The following is a 19,541-nucleotide window of genomic DNA, read 5'->3' as shown; positions in this document are numbered from 1 at the left end:
TGCATATAAAAATAAGGTTTACATAATGGTATAATAATTGTGATGTCATGTTAGTAAGTATATAAAAATATTATTAATAAAACAAGTAAAATTTTGGCGACTTGTAAATGTTTGTCGCAAAAATAAATAGCTCAAATATAATAATCTCCCTCGTTTTAGGGTGTTGATTGTCATGTGTAAGGCAAAAAAGTACCCTGTGTCCTTTCATGGAGTTCATGTTTGCTTCATACCATATTTCATCAAATTCGATACAGCGGCTTGGTCGTGAAAGACCGACAGACAGACAGAGTTACTTTCACATTTATAATATTAATATAGATTACACTTGAATTTCACTCAGAGCTCTGATACTTTTGATCAATCTAGAGTTCGCATCCTTGTAGTTTAATGGCTGAGCACTCATCACTACCGTTTGTAACCTCGTTTGATTCTAAAAAGAAATATTTATATTAGTGAAAATAGTTAAGAATGATAATATTTTATTTATTGGCGTTAATTATTGAAGAACCAAGATGGCCCAGTGGTTAGAACTCGTGCATCTTAACCGTTGATTGCGGGTTCAAACTCAGGCAAGCACCACTGAATATTCATGTGCTTAATTTATGTTTATAATTCATCTCGTGCTCGGCGATGAAGGAAAAGTGCATGTATCTAATTTCATAGAAATTCTTTCACATGTGTATTCCGCCAACCCGAATTGGAACAGCGTTCATTCTTCTCAAAAGGCCTTAGCCCCGCAGTAGGAAATGTACAGGCTGTTGTTGTTTGTTAATTATGGAAATTAACTAATAAAATAGGTTAAACTAATGTTCTCGGATATTTCAGAGAACGTGAAACGTTTTGAAGGAACAAGGATCCACAGAAACGCTTTCGCGTAAAAGAGTTCTAAAGTGTAAAAAGCACCTTTTTTATAAATATATTTGATTTAATAATAACTTACGTCGTAATTATCTCTCAAATTAAACAAGAAAGTTTTAAAATTGATTTCATCAAACAAGCGTCCATATCCTTCGTTGTCGTTCTGCAACAAGTAGCTCACTTCGTTAGCGGACTTTCCGAGCAAGGACTCGGCGACTTCATTAAAAGCTGTAATTTTATGGTCGCCGGTGGGGTCCGAGATGGTTCCCTTCAAAATTATTTATTTAGATTAATCTTTTGTATGTTCGTAGTTCATTTGAGCCTGAATGAAATCGGTGTTTTTATGGGTAGTATCGTACGTCAAATTTGGCCCAGTGGTTAGAACGCGTGCATCTTAACCGATGATTGCGGGTTCAAACCCAGGCAAGCACCGCTTGTTGTTTTGTCTTTATAATTCATCACGTACCTCAGCTGTAAAGGACAACATCGTGAGGAAACCTGCATGTGACAAATTTCATAGAAATTCTGCTACATGTGCATTCCACCAACCCGCATTGGAACAGCGTGGTGCAATATGTTCCAAACCTCCAGGGGAGGAGCCCAGCAGTGGGAATTTACAGGCTGCTGTTGTTGTTGTTGTCATGAGGCGTCGTAACTTACCCCCAATAACAGTCTGTATTTGAAGTTAGGATATTCTTTCCCACATTTTTTGCAAAGGAACATGCCGTTTTCTATGTTCTCCAATTTTTTGTTGCAGTTTTCTTGTGGGCAAGCTTTATATACGACGTTGTCCGACAGTGTATAAATGATAACCCCCAGTAAGTTGTAATATTCGCTCTTATCAGCACAGCGTGTTCTACGCGTCTGCGCCTCTTTAAGCGTTATCCATTCGGTTCTTCCTCCCGCTGAACCGCCCCCTCTGAAAAATAGATATTTAAAATTAAAATAAAGCCGTACTCAGAGCCGTATTTAGGGGAGGGCAACCGGGACTGCCCTGGGGCCTCCACATGAGAGGGGGCCACAGTTTTCAGTTAACAAAAAATAGATATATGTCTAATGAGATATAGTCAAATTATAATAATGTTACTATTTAATATTTTAAAAGTTAACGATACTTACTGATTGAAATAAAAAAAAACTAATTAATTCATAATAATATAATTATTAGGGTGTCCACGCTTCTGTTTGTCTAGGGCCCTCACTGCTTTGTGGCCCCGGGGCCTCCACACCTTTAAATCCGACTCTGGCCGTACTGTATTGTATTTATAACTGATGTACCTAGTATTTGTTTTATAATGTAATTGTATGAATTGTCTGGTAGAGCTTGTTGGTACCCGGTGGAGATGTTGACGAGGTCCGCGGAGGCGCCGCCGTGGTCGTACCAGCCGCGCAGGCGGTGCGCGTCGGGCAGGTCGGGGTTGCTCTGCAGGATGGTGGTACTGAGGCACGATAGCGACTTGCAGCCGTTGAACTCTATTAGAAGAGCGCCCTGATACGATAGATAGTATATAATCACTCACAGAACTAGATAATATAATAGAAATAGTTGTTGATGATGTTTTGTCCAGAATGAGGATGCTCATGTGTAACCATTATTGTATCAAATGCGGAGATCATTGGACGAATTTTTGATAATTGGATTCTGTAAGCTTTCAAAGGTTATAAAAAGAAATTCCAATGTAGAAAAGTGAGAAAACGTGCAATGAGTGTAAAATTAATTGTAAATTTACCTTTAAAGCAATTATTGTATTTGTTGTGATGACAAACTTTTCGGCGTCGTTACCCCAAAGCTGTACTGTGATCTAAAAACATAGCGTTTTACAGTTTTAGTAATATTGTGTGTTTTTCTAAACGGAACACAAATAAGATTGAAAGCTGGCCATGAACATATCTTAAATCAAGTGTCTATGATAAAACTAAATTATCTGCGGTTCTAAACCTGTCTTTCCCTTACCAGCGCGTTTCATTTTCGGTCTCAGGAAGGAAGCATGTTATAGATTTCTTTTTAAAATTGGATTGCAGTAATACTTCGGGCGCTATGATACCGCATATTAGTCTGTCTAGTCAACTATTTCCTATTTGATAGGGATCAAAGAGTAGGTATTTGTATACTCTCTGTACTTGGTATCTTAGGTTGCGGAAACTTTGGGTACAATCCATCTTGGTATGGTCTGTACCAAGAGCTTGGTTTTCTGCCCTCTCGGTAGATAGATTATCTGGGCAAAGAACAATAAATAAAGGATCCAAAAGTGGACGAAAAAAAATCACTATGGAAAGCATTCACAGATAAGAAAGACGATTAGAATTTATTACATAGAAAGCCCATTACACTGTCGCAGAACGCAACAGGTTTTAAAGGTTGTAAGAATAAAGTGAAACCAAAATTTTGGCTCAACAATTTTGTATTAGATAAGCTAGGTAATATAACCATAATCTTAAATAAATCGGCGATATACTGTGCCATCGATATGTGCCTTATGTCGCACGGTATATCGCTCCTGAGAAGAATTGTTTATAATATGTTTTTCAGACTAAGGTTGTATGGTTCTTTTGCCTGATCTGGTATCGTAGAATTCGTCATTCTTCATACGTTGACTACTTCTGGTATTTTTGGTTGCTTTTATGATTAATACATGTTTAGTTATTAAATTGTTTCATATATTTTCTTATCTGTTGTGACATAGGACTTGACTTGTTGACTAAATCAAGTATTTTTCTTTAAAACAAAGGATTTATAATAATTTATTGTCATAGCTTTTTAGCAGATATTAAACAGATCTTCATCTTAATAGTGTGTGCTAAAAGGAAGACACATAACAAAGCACGTTTTATGTATTGAATAAAATACACAACGCAACGTTCTTGCTGGTGAGGTGAATTCATGATTGAGAGTTTGACATGCTTCCTTTCGGAGACAGAAGATGCAGCCCACTGGCGTAGGATAATATGTAACCATATGACATAAATCATTCTACTTAAATTATTTTAAAGGGCTATTTACAGGAATTCCTTTATAATAGTTGGTATATTTCTAGTATGCTGAATAATTTCAGAAACTTCGCAGGCTTCATAAATGAATGAGTGTTGCTTATCAACGGGAACACAACAATTATACAAAGTATTGCTGTTTGACATTAGCATATTAGTCTACCATCAAGTCAGGATTCCCAAACAATTAATTTAAGATTAACCGTATAAATGTATGCCTACAATGCATACAGGGTTGTTGGTAATTCGACGTATATTCGTTAGAAGGTGATAGGGGTGACTATTTGAAATAATTTTAACCAACTTCTTCAAAAATTTATTAAAAAAAAATATATTTTTTCTTTTATTTTATAAAAAACATTAAACACCGGATATTTGTCAGTTTTTAAATAATAATTATCGGTCCAAATTTGAAAATGCGAGTCGAAAAACGAAGTTATTTCAATACTTTTTGATTTATTTTTCTCAAAGATACCTCAAAAACTAAAAAAATCATTATGAAATTATTTTAAAACATAACCGTTTTCTAAGCTTTCCAAGAATGTATAAAAATTAAGATTTTATTTCAAAGCAACAGAAATAAAATGACCAGAAATTACGCTGGTGGAAATTCTTACTCGAACATAAACGAATTTGTAATAAAGGTCGCTCTTTAAAATTTCCACAAAATTAACTGAAAATAATATCCAATGAAAAAAAAATTTACTTACTCACATAACTTGATTTACTTAATACAAATTTGAAATAAAATTTAGAAACAGAAACAGTTCAATAGCTAAGTTACAACGAAGACATTTTGTAATATAGCCTAAATGAAGTATTAATAAGCGAATCCGAGAAACTCTATAACAGAGCACAGCACACACAGCATGTTCTACAGTGCATAATGCAGGATTCTATCCTTATCGTTATTCTCACGAAGAGGTCCTTTAACGGAGAGTTATTTTTGTAAATACCCACTACTACTAAGAAAACGAGTATGTTTTTAAAATAATCTGCGGGACAAGTTTCATAATATTTTTTTTGTTTTATCCAGCGTTTAATCGTTTTTATAAAACAGAAGAAAAAAATAGATTTTAATGGAGTCTTTTTTTAAATAACTTTTTGAAGTTGCATTTTTGACGAATTCTGAAAAAAGCTAAGAAAACGTAATAACTCCAAAATGGTACACTTTTGCACCACACATTTTAAAATTTAAGGTTAAAATTATTGCAAATAGTCACCCCTATCACCTCCTAACGGATCTTTGGGATATGCATCATTACTTCAATTGTTTAAAAAGTAATAAGTAAAGTAACAGCCTGCAAATTTCCCACTGCTGGGCTAATGGCCTCCTCTCTCATTAAGGAGAGGGCTTGGAACATATTCCACCACGCCGTTCCAATGCGGGTTGGTGAAATGCACATGTGGCAAAATTTCAATGAAATTAGATACATGCTGGTTTCCTCACGGTGTTTTCCTTCACCGCCGAGCACGAGATGAATTATAAACACAAATTAAGCACATATATATAGTGGTGCTTGCCTGGGTTCGAACCCGAAATCATCGGTTAAGATACACGTGTTCTAACCACTGGGCCATCTCGGCTTCAATTGTTTAGCGGGTATTTAATTAAACACCAATTTCAATCATAGCGTCAGCATTAGTTTTGACATTAGAAAGAAAAAGACACCGTTGTTTAACTAATAACGCTGTAAATACTTATAGGTGAAGCCTAGTGAAATAGTGTTTGAATTAATATGTTCTGATAAAAATCACGTACCGCACTGTGCGACTGGTCTACCAGTGTCATTTCTCTCTTTTTTAGTATTTTTCCAGTACTTTTTGTTGTGCGCTCCTGTAGATCAGAAGCTATCTTACAAACACCAATAACGTCTGCGGAATATGTTTATATATAGTTAATATGAATAATATAAATAAAAATTTCATGTGGGTGAGCTAAGTTTTGACAAGTGACAGTAATTGGCCCTAAGTTATAAAAGCCCTAGTTCTACCACTAGCTAAGATTCCAAATCCCTCTACGCCTTCCCATTATCGTCCTATTTCCATCCTTCCTTTTCTCTCGAAAATTTTGGAATCCATTGTCCACTTTCAATTATCTGAATATCTGTTGTCCTGCGACCTATTAAATCCACTTCAGTCTGGTTTTCGCCATTGCCATAGCACTACTACTGCACTAATTAAAGTTACAGAGGATATTAGAGAGGGTATGGAAAACAAGACTGTGACGATTCTCATACTCATCGATTTTAGTAACGCGTTTAATGCTGTCGATCATGACTTATTACTCTCTCTTATATCTCGCATAAACATCTCAGACATCGCTCTCCAGTGGTTTTCTTCTTATCTTCGGGGACGCAAGCAAGCAACTTGTGTTGGAACCGATAGATCGGACTGGTGCGATGTTGCTGCTGGTGTTCCTCAAGGCGGTATTCTTTCTCCACTACTATTTTCATTATTTATTAACTCTATTTCCTCAATTCTTTCATGCCAGTACCATCTTTATGCCGACGACTTGCAGCTTTATAAACAGTGCAGCGTAGACCACCTGGTTGACACTATTTCCGCCCTTAATAACGATCTCTCTCGTATTGCCTCTTGGTCAAAAAATTATGGAATTAGTGTTAACCCATCAAAATGCCAAGCTATTATTATTGGGAGCCCTAGGCAGTTAGCTTTAATTCAAAGCCTACCACCCTTACCTGATTTACTATTTAATAACACTGTTATACCTATTTCATCTAAGGTTAAAGATTTGGGTGTTTTAATCGATAACTCGTTGAAATGGTCTGACCAAGTTAATGAGGTTTCGCGCAAGTTTTATGCCACGCTACACTCCATCATGCGCTTTAAGAACTTTTTGCCTATTAAATCAAAAATCCAACTGGCAAATTGTCTGTTGTTACCAATTATAGATTATGGTGATGCATGTTACCCCGATCTTAATGTAACACTTTTAAGTAAACTCGAAAGATTGCATAACACCTGCATACGATTTATATATGGCCTCCGTAAATTTGAGCACATTTCTTCATATCGGTTAATGCTTAATTGGCTACCCATTAAAGATCGCAGGCATTTAAGAATACTATGTATTCTACACTCTCTTGTTTATAATCCACTTGCTCCTTCTTAAGTCCAAATTTAATTTTCTTTCCGATACTCATGTTAGGCATCTTCGTTCTTCTCATAACCTTCTTCTTTCTATTCCTCCTCACACATCTGGTTTTGTATCTAATTCTTTCACTGTTAACGCTATACGACTTTGGAATGAATTACCAGTCGTCATCAGAGAAACGTCCTCTAAAGATCTGTTCAAAAGTAGGGTAAAACAATTTCTCTTAAAGAAATATAAGTCTTAGCTTTTATCGCCTTACTTGGTTTCGTTCCCTTTTATTTTATTTTATTTAAGCTGTTATTATTACACTGTACTTTTAGTATTATTGTTAACCTTTTGTTACTTTATCATTAGTATATTATTAAATGTATGTTATATGTATATATTTATAATATATATATTTATGTAAGTGTATGTATGTTTATATATATATGTGTATGTATATGTATGTATGTGTAATGTAATTCAATATAAGGATGGCTTTATGCATCTACTGTACGCTCTTTCTTGCATGTGCTAAGGTTGGCTGGTAGATAAGGCTATATAGCTTTAAGTCCGCCTTTTGCTCAATTTATTTTTTGTTAAATAGTTGTGCAATAAAGTTTAAATAAATAAATAAATAAATAAATAATTGGCGAATATTTGGGGGTTTAACCCCCCCCCCCCCCCCGTTTTTTTTTCGCTAAATCAAGGAAACTCGCGGTTATTGTACTATCAAAAAATTTTTTGCTAATTAAACATACAAAATTTATTTATTGATTTCTACAAAAAAGTAGTTTAGCCGTTAGTCTAGATACTTCTAGATAAATCTAAACAAAATGAATTATTTTACGCAAAGAATAGAGGCAATAATAATTGTACAGTTATTTACATTTGATTAAGATACTAACTTTTAATGTCATTATGTCATGTCAGTAATTTTGGAAATAAAAGAGGATAAGCCTTTTACAGAGCGCCAACACATTTTGTAATGTGTAAGACAGATTGTAAAATTTCTGATACATTCTATATATACAGGCCCGCCGCGAGCTGTATTGTCGCCAGCGTGCATTACTAATTAATTATGCCGTCCTCTTTTTGCTGAAAAACGCATAACGCTTTTCCTCCACATGACGTGTTGGTCGTTATTACCCATTAAAAAACCAGCGGTACGTCACGAGATCTTTGTGCAAATTCGGCGAAGCGGGTCAGCAGCACTGTTCCTACGGTCCCGTAAGATGAGAGCCTTGTTACGAGCATTAAGGGAGTTTACCCAAATGGATGCACCATACAATGCCATAGAGCGCACGCAGGCAAGGTGTTTCCGGTCCTCCTACTTTGGCATTAATAAGCTCAAAGCTTCAAGCTGTGTTGGACAAAATATTGCTCTATCTTCCATTTAGGATGAACCCCAAATCCCTCATACGAGACTGCGCCTTAATTAAAGGCCCCTGGAAAGATAGATGCTCCACGAGGGGACCTCAGCGAGGACCGTGGATTAGGAGAAGGCTCTCCTAATCCACGGTCCTCGCTGAGTTTTATTTAGAGAGCCTCAAGCCCAGCATCTCGATTTGATCCACCGTGAATGACCCGCCCTCTTTCCCGGAAATAGCTCGCCAACCCGTCGCAGGAGATCTGGCAATAGCGATTCCGCAACAGGAAGCGCCGTGTGTCCGGCTAAGCTGCGACAGCTGTCCCTCTAAGTTTGCATTGAGCCCGTTGCGTACCCTGATTTTGCAGAGTGCAAAATAGAACTATTATTTTAGATTCGTGGGATCGGGTCAACCGAGCTCAAGGTCAGGACAGCGAGACTTAAAAGCTATGGACATGACGTACCACTATTTTATTTGCAATCAAGAAAACCTTAGAATAATCTCAATCATATATATAACTTCATCAATAAGTATGTTACAATAAACAAGAATTTATTATTTTATTTTTTAAATGTTATTACTTTGATTGATATTTATATGTTACTAAAAATTAGCGTGAACAATTTTATTATTTTTTTTTTACCATTGAGTTCCAAATGTCCTTCTTATACCGGCCGGGTTAATATTTCCCGGGAAAACGTCGGAGTAAACCGGAACAAACTTCTTCATTAAACAAATCTATATATGATTGCTTTATTACGCATCAACATTGATGGCGGGGAAATGGATCGGCTCTCTGCCCTCACCGTCTCACTTTGTAGTGTCGGACTAGACTAAACTTAGTCCACTTCAAGTTTGCGCGTTAAACGCTAAAAAAATACCATTTGTCATATCTCCAAGATCTCAGAACATTCCGATAGCCGCCACAGCTAGTATCAGAATACTTGGCGTGGTTAATTGGAACGCAAAGCCAAATTGGCATCAAAAAGCTCGGTTTGTTCAGCAAGGCAAGACAGTATCCCCATCGCTTAAGATTATACTAGGCGCAAATCTCTCCGCCGCCGCTCTTGGCCGCCTCCTTCCGAATGTGGGGGGGCCGGGATCGCTGTGCCGGCGTCTGTACGCCGGCGTAGTGATGTCGATGGCGCTGTACGGTGCCCCGATCTGGGTCGACGCCCTCACCGCTGACAATCGGGCCCTGCTGCGGAAGCCGCAGAGGGTCATTGCGGTGAGAGGCATCAGAGGGTACCGTACGGTGTCGTGGACTGCGGCGACACTTCTCGCGGGCGATCCGCCCTGGGAGCTCCAGGCGGAGGTGCTCGCGGAGGTGTACCGGTTCCGGGTCGAGGCAAGGAACCGCGGCGACCGTCCAGGGTTGGCGGAGGTCGGGCGGATCAGGGCCCTAGCCCAGCAAGCCCTGATCGCCCGATGGCAGGAGGATCTGGGGTCACCCACGGCGGGCCTGGCGACAGTGGAGGCGATCCGTCCCCACTTGAGTCGCTGGGTCGCGAGGAATAAGGGCACGCTCACCTTCAGGATGACGCAGGTACTTACCGGGCACGGATGCTTCGGTAAGTACCTGCACGGAATAGCACGGCGGGAGGCGTCACCATCCTGCCACGAGTGTGGTGCGCCAATCGACACGGCGCACCACACCCTGAGTGAGTGTGCCGCGTGGGGTCCCCAGAGGCACTCCTTGGCGGCGTCTATGGGCGGAGACCTCTCGCTGTCGAGCATCATCAACGAAATGCTTAGCAGTGAGACGTGTTGGTCGGAGATGCGCTCCTTCTGCGAAAACGTGATGTCGCAGAAGGAAGCCGCGGAGCGGGAGCGGGAGAATGCCGCTACAGACCCGCTCCGCCGTAGACGACCGGGGAGGAGGAAAAGGCGCTACGCGCACCTTCTCTCCCCGCCTCAATAGGCGCCGCAGGGAAAAGGGGGGATCTCAGTACCCCGAGAATACCCCCTAGGTGTTGGAGGCCAGCATAGGCGGGTCGACCGTCAGGGCGTCACGGTAGCATGCGTAAGCGATCCCGTGGCGCCCGCCGAAGGACGGAGAGGGTACCGCTGGTTTTTTAGTGGGTAAACCCGGTGATCCTGGGTGCACTCGGCGTCCAGGAAACTGGGGAGTCCCACACCCCCCCCCCCCACTTCCATCACGTGGGGGAAGCGCGTAAAGCGTTTTTCCAGCGAAGAAAAAAAAAGGCGCAAATCTCTGGGTGGGGGCTCCCCAGTACCAGCGCCTTTCAGTTGACCGTTTCCAACGCAGAACGCCTCGAATTATCGACGATCAAGCCCTTTCCGATCAGCTGATCCATTGGCTTTGCGTAGAGATGTTGGATCACTCTACATCTTCTACCGAAATTTTCATTGAATTGTTCGGATTAATCCCGGCTGCTGAATTTCACCTTCGGACATCTCGTCAAAATTTAAAGTGATGATGTCCGCAAAGCCACAACGATGCTATTTTTAAGACATTTTGTTCCTCGCACAACCACTCTGTGGAACCAGCTTTCGCCGGCGGTTTTTCCGAATCGATACGATTTCGGAATCATAAAAGAAGAGCGTACTCATTTCTTAAAGGCCGGCAACGCAACTACAAGCCTCCCGATGTTGCAGATATCCATGGGCGGTGGGACTCACTTTCCATCAGGTGAGCTTTCTGCTCATCTGCCATCTTTAACATAAAAAAAATCTCGGTGGTCTTTTAAAAAAAAGGAAAAATTACGTATAATTTTAATATATCTATGCTTATTTTAAAATAAAACTGTTGTTTTTTATTCTGGAGCTCGAACACGAGAAATGAAATCATCAATCATGAGCGAGAACAAAATTTCATGCTTACATTGAAATATGTTTACAATATCACTTACCTATAATCGCGTCAGGGCTTTTATTAGCGATGTCGCTAATGGACAAAAAGTCATACTTAACGGTTGGTAAAGTTGAAACATTATCACAACATTCTGCTATTACGGTATCTGTTTGGAACACCAACTCGTAATCATTATTTAACTTGTTGAACTGTTTATTTGCCAGCTTGATTTTACAAGAACTGATGTAGTAGACTCTGTCCACCTGAAAAATAGATATATGAATCGCTTTAACAAGCGGTTAGTTGCTAGGTTCATGTTTCTGGTCTGACCACAACATTTATTGCGTTTTGGTTTAACTCATTTGAAGCAGCGCCGAGGTAAAATTACCCTCACAGGCCTCGGCATGCTCTTTAAACCTACACAAGATAGCAGGACAGAACTTACGGCAGACCTTCGGAATAAGACTAAGAGTGCGGGAATAGAGTGCCTCTGGTTCGTTTTGACAACCTTATCACTCTCATTATATTATTTACTTTGAACATCCCTAATTAATTTTGCAGAAATAAAATAAAGTAGCTATCATTAATCTCCAATAGCACAACTTGGTATAAGAACCTCTATTTTACTATAGAACTTGTCACAGTCGTCATTAAAAGCGGTTGCTGCTATTTCCCCTCCATCGTCGCAAAGGACCAATTTGAAATATTTTCCATTGTTTAATTTTCCGTAAGTTTTAACCTCGTCTTTTTTAACGACACGTGCCTTAATACACCATCTACAAAGAAAAAATATTTTTTTTAGATAGGTATATTTATAAACAAAATTTGAACGAAATATATTCTTTGCTGTTTAATATACTATAGAACTCATTTGAAAGACGATTATTTACCTATATATCGATGTGTGTTTATTGGACTAATATAAAACTCTTTTCTTGCACGAATTATTAAGAGAAGAGATTTTTCCATAATAGTAATTCAGCTGAGATAATATTCGCTTTTGAAAATTAGTGTTGTTTTGGTTTGCGGTTCTACATCAAAAATTTTATACTGTTTATAATATATTTTTTAAATAAAGCTCTTATATGCACTTTGTACCTTCTTGTTAGTAGTAGTATCAAAATGTACATAAAATGATTAATTTATATTAATCAATTGTATTATTGCATTGAAATGTTGTGTATGGATATTGATCGTGACTTGTTATCAAAAATATATAAATATATTTTTGTTTTGTATGATAAGTCTTATCGAAATTACAATGCCGCTTAAAGTACCTACTCTTCCACTATAAATAACAGGACAGGCATTTTGTATAGTTTTAATACTTGGAACAACTTCATAATGCTTTTAAATATTGTAATATTCTTTGTTTATAATTATGGTCTTCGCAAAAGTTTCAGCAAACAAAAACTTGTTTATGCAAAAGGGGCTATCTTATCTTCTATTTGTCTCGCAGTTTTCTCTGCAAGTCGACTGACTGACTTGACCCAGACTTTCAAACTGAGCGCATAAAAATTCTTTTAAAGAACTATTTTTAATGTTTTTGTAACCGTTTTTGATATCCACAAGATTCCCAATGCCAGATTTACGAAAATTTCCCAAACAATTACACTCCATACTCAACAACAATAAGTCTCCATGTTTAATTGATCCCAAACTGCGTGCTCGTTTTACACTTTCGTTCGACTTCCGCCTAACGAAAACTCTCCCTTCCTTCCTTTAGATTCAAAAACTTAAAATTTAGACTTTATAGTCCAATTCTTGTGTCAGTAGGTACAAGAATTAACGTCCAAGCAAGACTTTTAACTAGAACTAGCAAGAATTTTAACTAGTTAAATAACTGAGTAAATCTTTCTTCTCCTTCGATACTAATCTACGATCTACGACTACGACTTTTTATCGTCATTATTAAATAATTTGGACGATCGAATAATATCGTAATAACAAATAATTGCTTACCCTTTAATAATGTACACATATTTTGTTAAGAGATTGCATAAGATGTATGTATGTGTTTGTAATATAAAGAAAAATGCAGGTGGCCAAATACCTATTTGTGAGCAAATGACTAGACACACGGTTAAATATAGTTAACAATGAATAAGGGTTTTCGAATTAATCATGCTAAGAAGATACAAAAAAATGGCGATTTAATATGATTAGTATCGATTAATATCTTCACTCACCATGGCGCACCACATGTGTATTATATGTTAGATGACTAAGAGTTAACACAGCAAAAAATGATACAAAATGGTTAAAATTTTTGTTAATTAGTTTTATTAAAAATTCCCATAATACTTGGTTTTGTCTACATTATGTTACCCATCATATTGGCATGTTTTTCAACTAATTGTATAATTGAATTAATATATTTAAAGGATTTCATAATATTAAATAAACAATATTTGAAATACTGCAATTGCTATATATACTTACTCACCTAAAATTAAAAAATAAAATAATACAATTAATTTAATAAATATAATATAATTATTTCAAATAGTATTGAGGAAAATTCTATAATTAGTTTAATGGTGTGTCAATATAATAGGTTTTACTTTACAATATAATAGATAACACAATGTGGGAAAAACCATTTTCTAATAAATTGAACCAATCAAACAGAATCTAGTTTTTATTTTTTTTGCAGTATTTTCTAGTAGTAATTTCAAGTAAAATTAGACATCTTGTTAGAACTAATCATGAACTTTAATTAATATAGTATATTTAATAGAACTGAAAGGAAATTCAATAAATTATTAAAAGAACAATAACAATGAAAATTAATTATTATAAACGAATTATAGCATGAGTACTCCCAACAATACTAATTGTTAATTTTTATGACCCCTCTACATGTATTTATATGACATAAATAATAGTTATTGGATTGCTTACTTGCTTTTGTAAGGAGTTAGACTTGCAATAGGAATAGTGAATTTGGAATCAATGGCACTAGTATTGAAACTAGTGCCAGCCAGAGGCGTAGGCGTTCTACTAGTAGAAGCAGGGCTGGCTTTCAGAGTTGGAGTCTGTGCTGGAGCTGCAGATGCAGATGCCCCTATCCATAATTGAGGATTTCCAAGTTTTCTTCCAACTTCTTTGCCTCGTGCTATGATATTTATGTCTAAGATAATTATTATCTTCCTAAAACATTAATAAATTACAATAACTAAAAAAGAAAACTGCAAGCTTTAAATATGGTATTGTGAAAATTATTGTTTATTATCCATCAAATATGTGGATTAATAAATTGAATCAACCAACCACAAAGGTCTTGTTAGTATGTATTATAAAAGTTACCTGTCATCATTCTCATTATTATGCAGAACTACAGTTTCAAATTTATTAATTTGTACAACTGAGAAGAGGCTAAGTTCTCCAGAATAAAGTTTATGGTTTAGTTGTGTTGCCAATATAGCATATCCATGGTAATATTTGCCATCAGATATCTGTAGTCTATATTTTTCATTAATAGAATATTCTTCAAGTTTAAGAAAGCCAAGGACTTGTATCACAGGATTTTCATAAACTCCACCCTTCATTATAATCTATTAAGAATACAAATAATGTTACAAACATTTTCATTATTAGAAGCACTTTGAAAAGGTAATAATACAATATTCATTTTATATGAATACTTAAGTGTACTCTAATACACAGCCTATATAGAATATTCTTGACATATGTGTACATAAATTTCAGAGTTACAATACAATAATTTAGTTACATTGATTTATAGAAGTATATCCATATCAATATCATCAGTCAGTCTGTATTAGAGCAAGTATCAATAATTATATTGAAAAGAGAATTAAAAATTTAAAAGTTTAGTTATATTACATATATTTAAAAAATAATATAAGTGAGTAGTCTTACTTACTTCTAGAGATCCATTTGATAATGTATAAGGCATTGCAAAGAATTTAAACAAACTGCTGAGAGTTGAATACTTTTGAACAGGATTAAGTTAGTCACTCGAATATATGTTATTATGTTAAGTTTTTAATTAACATTTGTCTACACTATACGAGTAGCAGTGCAATTCGAAATATTTTGTGCTTATTCGCAGGTAGTACTGATGCATCTAAGCAAGTTGTTTTAACTGCAACTTGCAAGTCTTTGTTGCAAGTGATTTATAGGCTCGTCGAAAAAATATCGATACATCGATATATCGATATTATTTTTTCAATGTATCGATATTTTTGAGCGATATTTAATGTTTCGATGTATCGAGATATCGATATAAAATTACGAGTATTGAAAAGGTATAAAAATCGATATTTTTTATAATTAAAAAATCCTAAAAAAGAATACTTTTTTTATACTAACATTTTTTAACAAATTACATTTTTTTTGTCTTTGGTCGACTTGATTTACTGCGTTTTAATTTGGTACTTAAGTTGGCTTTTAAGTTGGCAACTCTGTCTGTCAATGTCATTTCGGTGTCAGTGTCTGTGCTTCAACTATCCGTCCGTCTGTTATCCGTATTATAACCTCAACGCGAGCGTATTTCTGCCTGCATTTGAGTTGATTATAGTTCTCAAACAATCTAACTAATTAAATCAATAATTAATTCACGTATGTGAACAAAATAATTCGAGCATTCCAGTCATGTCTAGTGTTGTATGGAACTTTTTCAAAAAAATAGACAGACAAAACGTTTCATGTAATGTGTGTGGGAAAATATATAAAACCAGTGGCAATACGACGAATTTATCTACACATCTTAAAAATAAGCATCACCATGCGTTTTTGCAACTTAAAAATAAAAACTCAAGGTCAAGTGAAGTGAATATTACACCAAGAACAAGAACTAGTTCACCTGTTTCGTCTACTAATTCAACTATTACCAATACTAATAAACCTGCTGAGATAGAAAATAACTTCATGGAATTGTCTGAAATTGCGATTTACGATGATACTGGTGTAAGTATTTTATTTGTGAAAGATCAAACGTAGCTTTAGAATCTAAATATCAATTGTTCATAACCAATAACCAGTCAACTAATGATGTGTAATTACTAAAAGTATCGATATCGATAAATTAAAATTTTGGTGTTTTCACTTAACCTTAATACTATTTATGACGACAAGTGTAATGAAATATATACAAAATATTCAATAATTTTTTTCAGACTGAATCCTCCAAAGATGGTCAGAGTAAAGACTTGTGGAAACAGACTACACTCATAGATATGTTTGAAAGAAGTTCAAGCTATGAAGGTATTTTTTTTTTATATTAGATTACTGTATTGTTTACATTTTAGTTCTATGAGGATGTTCTAATTTTATTATTTTTCTCAATTTAGCAGGGGGTCATAAAACTAGCCAAATAAATCAAGCTTTGATCTACATGATTTGCAAAGACAACATGCCTCTATCTTGTGTAGAAAAATCAGGATTGAAAAGATTTATGAGCGTCATTTGTCCACGCTATAAAATTCCATCACGAACTACTGTAAGCGAACTATAATATTAAATTATTATCTTATCCTTTTTATTTTTAAATGTTATTTTATTATTCATTTCTCATTCCAGATAACTGGCCTCATGGAACAACGATACGCCACTACCAAAGCCATTTTAAAACAAAAATTAAGTGAGATAAATAATATTGCTTTAACAAGTGATATATTAACTCTTACTAACTCGACACGAAGTTTCATCGTAGTGACAGCACATTTTCTTAACACAGCTAATAACTGCACTCCTGAGCATGAGATGGTGACATTGACAGCACGAAGAATGTATCAGGTAAGTAAAGTATAAAATAAATGCATCAAATTATAAAAAATAAAATAAATAGTTAATTATAATAAATTTAATAAAGTGGACTAATATTGGTCTTCTTTCCTGCAGGCGCACACAGCTGATTATATAAAAGAATGCTTTGAAAATATTACCGACGAGTTTACAATAGAAAAGGATTGCATCTTATCAATTACCACTGATGGTGGTGCTAACATGGTTGCTGCAGTGAAGAAATTTTTGGAAGATGGAAAAAGAATTCCTTGCATGGCGCATTTGCTGAATTTAATAGTGGATGGCGCAACAAGAGATAATGCACCAGTTCTTGAAATTGCCAATCGTGTCAAAGCCATTGTTACATATTTTAAACAATCTGTGAACGCAATGGACGATTTGCGAGCAGAACAAGAGGGACAAAAGAAAGAGGGAGAAGTATTAACACTTATACAATCAGTAAGCACAAGGTGGAATTCTTGTCTTGATATGTTGGAAAGATTCAATACATTATCAGCTATTGTGGCTAAGATTTTAGCAACTAGGCGGAATGCACCTGATATGATAACTTCTTCAGAGTTAAGTGTCATACGAGATCTGATAATATTGCTTACCCCATTTAAGCAAGCTACTGAAGAAATTAGCGGCGATCAGTACGTGACTTCTAGTTTGGCGATTCCCATTGCAAACTTACTTCAGAAAGGACTTGAAGAAGTAAAACCTTTCACTGAATTTGGTGTTGCTGTTCAGAAGAGTTTGCTCAACTTAGTTATTGCCAAACTAGAACCACTAGAGCGACATTTACATCTTGCTATAGCAACAATTTTAGACCCTCGCTTTAAGCGTATTCATTTTAATTCAGCACTAGCTGTTTCCACTGCAATAACCGCATTGTCAAAAGAAATACGTTTAGAACATAGACGTAGAGGACAACTTTCGCCTGAACTCAGACCCACAACCACTACCATAATTCCAAATTCAGAAAATTCTTCGCCGTCGTTGTGGTCCGGACATGAAAAAATTATGATAGATATTGCTGCAGCAACCTCCAGTTTACTTTCAACCTGTGATGGTATGCCTAGCGAACTAAAGCAATATCTAGATCAGCCTATAATACCCAGAAAAGAGAATCCTACAAAATTCTGGTTTGATTGTCGTCATTTTACTCCAGTCCTTTCCGACATAGCTCTAAAGTATTTGATATCGCCTGCGTCCTCGGTTTCCTCAGAGAGAGTGGCATCTGCTGTAAATCTCGCAGTACCCAATAACAGAAGTCGGCTTACAGCCGAGCATGTAAATCAAAGAGTTTTTCTTATGTCTGTATCAGATAAATATTGGTTTGATTAATAAATAATTAATATTTTTTATTGTTGTCCTTGATTTAAAAAATTTAAAAATGATGTCTATTGATTAGTATTTATCTAGTAATGTAAGATGATTGAAGTAGATTAGGCCAAATAATTTTTTTTTCCTATCACACCGATATATCGATATATCGATATTTTTAAATAAAAATATCAATATCGATATTGATATATTCAAAAATTATCGATACAATATATATCGATACTTTATTGCATTTCCGACATCCCTAGTGATTTAATCATCTTTGCTCCTATTACTATCCAACCAAACCCGAAGGCCGAACCCAGCTGACAGCTCTAAGCTGAAAGCTCTGTCTGAGTAACATATCTGTCAAATTGCAGCTCCGGGAAATACCCGTCGGTAATTTTTTTTATTTTTTATTGCACAATGTACAAGTGTCAATTCAAAGAGCCAATTTTAAATGATTTTTTTTTATTTTCTAATATTATTTTCTATTTAAGAAAAAAAAATGTTTCCAATTTTATAATGTATGATTATATTGTATCTTTTTATTTTAAGTTATTTCTCAACGTTAATGTACACATGTATGTATTTAAACTATATTAATATTGTATTACCAGAATCTGAGATTTTGTTTTGATTTCACCGATAGGATAGTTTTACTCAATTCTATACTAATACCGGTAATAGGTCCGGGAGATAGCGTTGCAAATGCAAAAGTCATAGTAAGGCGGCTGATATTAACGTCGGTAGTGATCAACTACCGACGTTAATATCAGCCGCCAAATCATATCAGTTACAAATCGTTTGGCGATAAAAAAAAATTACTCCTTTGCAGTGGTATGGCGGCTATTGGGAACAGTCGGAAAAGTATGGCAAGGTGATTTTCGTGAATGACTACTCGACGATAATTAGCTATGCAAAAATTAGCCTGGTACAAATGGTTGAATTGTTCTATTAAAATTAATGCATTGGCGTCGGTATGGCGGGCTGTAAGCCACACCCGAGAAGTATGGCATTACGCTACCGCCCCCTTTTTTTTTCGACTATATGAAAATACAAGCATTTTTGTGGAACAAATCGTTCGACACTCGTTATTTTTCCGACACGTTCGGTTAATGCCCACGCGAGTGGGCCGCCGGTGCGAGCGCTACGACCATCATTTTCCTTTTTGCCTTTACGTGACTAGACCCCTGAAGAACCGTCATACTGGTACAAATGACCAAATTTTTTGTCATTATCATCTCCCGGTCTAGAACGGACGCATTAATACATAGCGAACCATTAGAGCCATGCTCACCTTTATGATCATTGACAATTGACTCCTACGGAT

The 19,541-nt window shown here is 36.1% G+C and overlaps 2 protein-coding genes across 4 annotated transcripts; one reads left to right on the top strand and one right to left on the bottom strand.

Moving 5' to 3' along the window:
• Window positions 1–97: 97 nt before the first annotated feature.
• On the bottom strand, window positions 98–18,566 carry LOC124534498 (replication protein A 70 kDa DNA-binding subunit-like). Of its 3 annotated transcripts, XM_047110407.1 has the most exons (12): window positions 18,482–18,566; window positions 15,021–15,273; window positions 14,441–14,688; window positions 14,036–14,284; window positions 11,748–11,907; window positions 11,190–11,394; window positions 5,609–5,721; window positions 2,589–2,660; window positions 2,193–2,347; window positions 1,519–1,777; window positions 941–1,126; window positions 98–430 (listed from the first exon to the last, which is right to left on the bottom strand). In XM_047110407.1, the coding sequence occupies exons 2-12, from the start codon at window positions 15,051–15,053 to the stop codon at window positions 320–322; spliced, it is 1,791 nt and encodes a 596-aa protein (XP_046966363.1). In that variant the 5' UTR covers window positions 15,054–15,273; window positions 18,482–18,566; the 3' UTR covers window positions 98–319. The 3 variants fall into 3 exon arrangements, with proteins under 3 accessions (XP_046966363.1, XP_046966364.1, XP_046966366.1); XM_047110408.1 differs by lacking the exon at window positions 18,482–18,566 and having other exon boundaries at window positions 14,036–14,287; window positions 14,447–14,688; XM_047110410.1 differs by lacking the exons at window positions 941–1,126; window positions 18,482–18,566.
• On the top strand, window positions 15,351–18,249 carry LOC124534497 (E3 SUMO-protein ligase ZBED1-like). The gene is made up of 5 exons (XM_047110406.1): window positions 15,351–16,066; window positions 16,276–16,363; window positions 16,450–16,598; window positions 16,679–16,894; window positions 17,000–18,249. Exons 1-5 carry the CDS (start codon window positions 15,752–15,754, stop codon window positions 18,227–18,229), a joined length of 1,998 nt encoding a protein of 665 aa, XP_046966362.1. The 5' UTR covers window positions 15,351–15,751; the 3' UTR covers window positions 18,230–18,249.
• Window positions 18,567–19,541: the final 975 nt, after the last annotated feature.

This window comes from Vanessa cardui, chromosome 12 (assembly GCF_905220365.1).
Source record: "Vanessa cardui chromosome 12, ilVanCard2.1, whole genome shotgun sequence".
NCBI lineage: Eukaryota > Metazoa > Arthropoda > Insecta > Lepidoptera > Nymphalidae > Vanessa > Vanessa cardui.
This window is presented reverse-complemented; position numbering and strand designations above follow the sequence as displayed.

Coding starts and splice junctions, on each gene's coding strand:
- LOC124534498 (XM_047110407.1), bottom strand. CDS start 15,053: ATGCCTTATACATTATCAAATGGATCTCTAGAA. Junction 2,661..5,608: donor TAGACCAGTCGCACAGTGCG/GTACGTGATTTT, acceptor CTATGTTTTTAG/ATCACAGTACAGCTTTGGGG. Junction 2,348..2,588: donor ATACAATAATTGCTTTAAAG/GTAAATTTACAA, acceptor CTATCGTATCAG/GGCGCTCTTCTAATAGAGTT.
- LOC124534497 (XM_047110406.1), top strand. CDS start 15,752: ATGTCTAGTGTTGTATGGAACTTTTTCAAAAAAATAGACAGACAAAAC. Junction 16,067..16,275: donor CGATTTACGATGATACTGGT/GTAAGTATTTTA, acceptor AATTTTTTTCAG/ACTGAATCCTCCAAAGATGG. Junction 16,364..16,449: donor AAGAAGTTCAAGCTATGAAG/GTATTTTTTTTT, acceptor TTCTCAATTTAG/CAGGGGGTCATAAAACTAGC.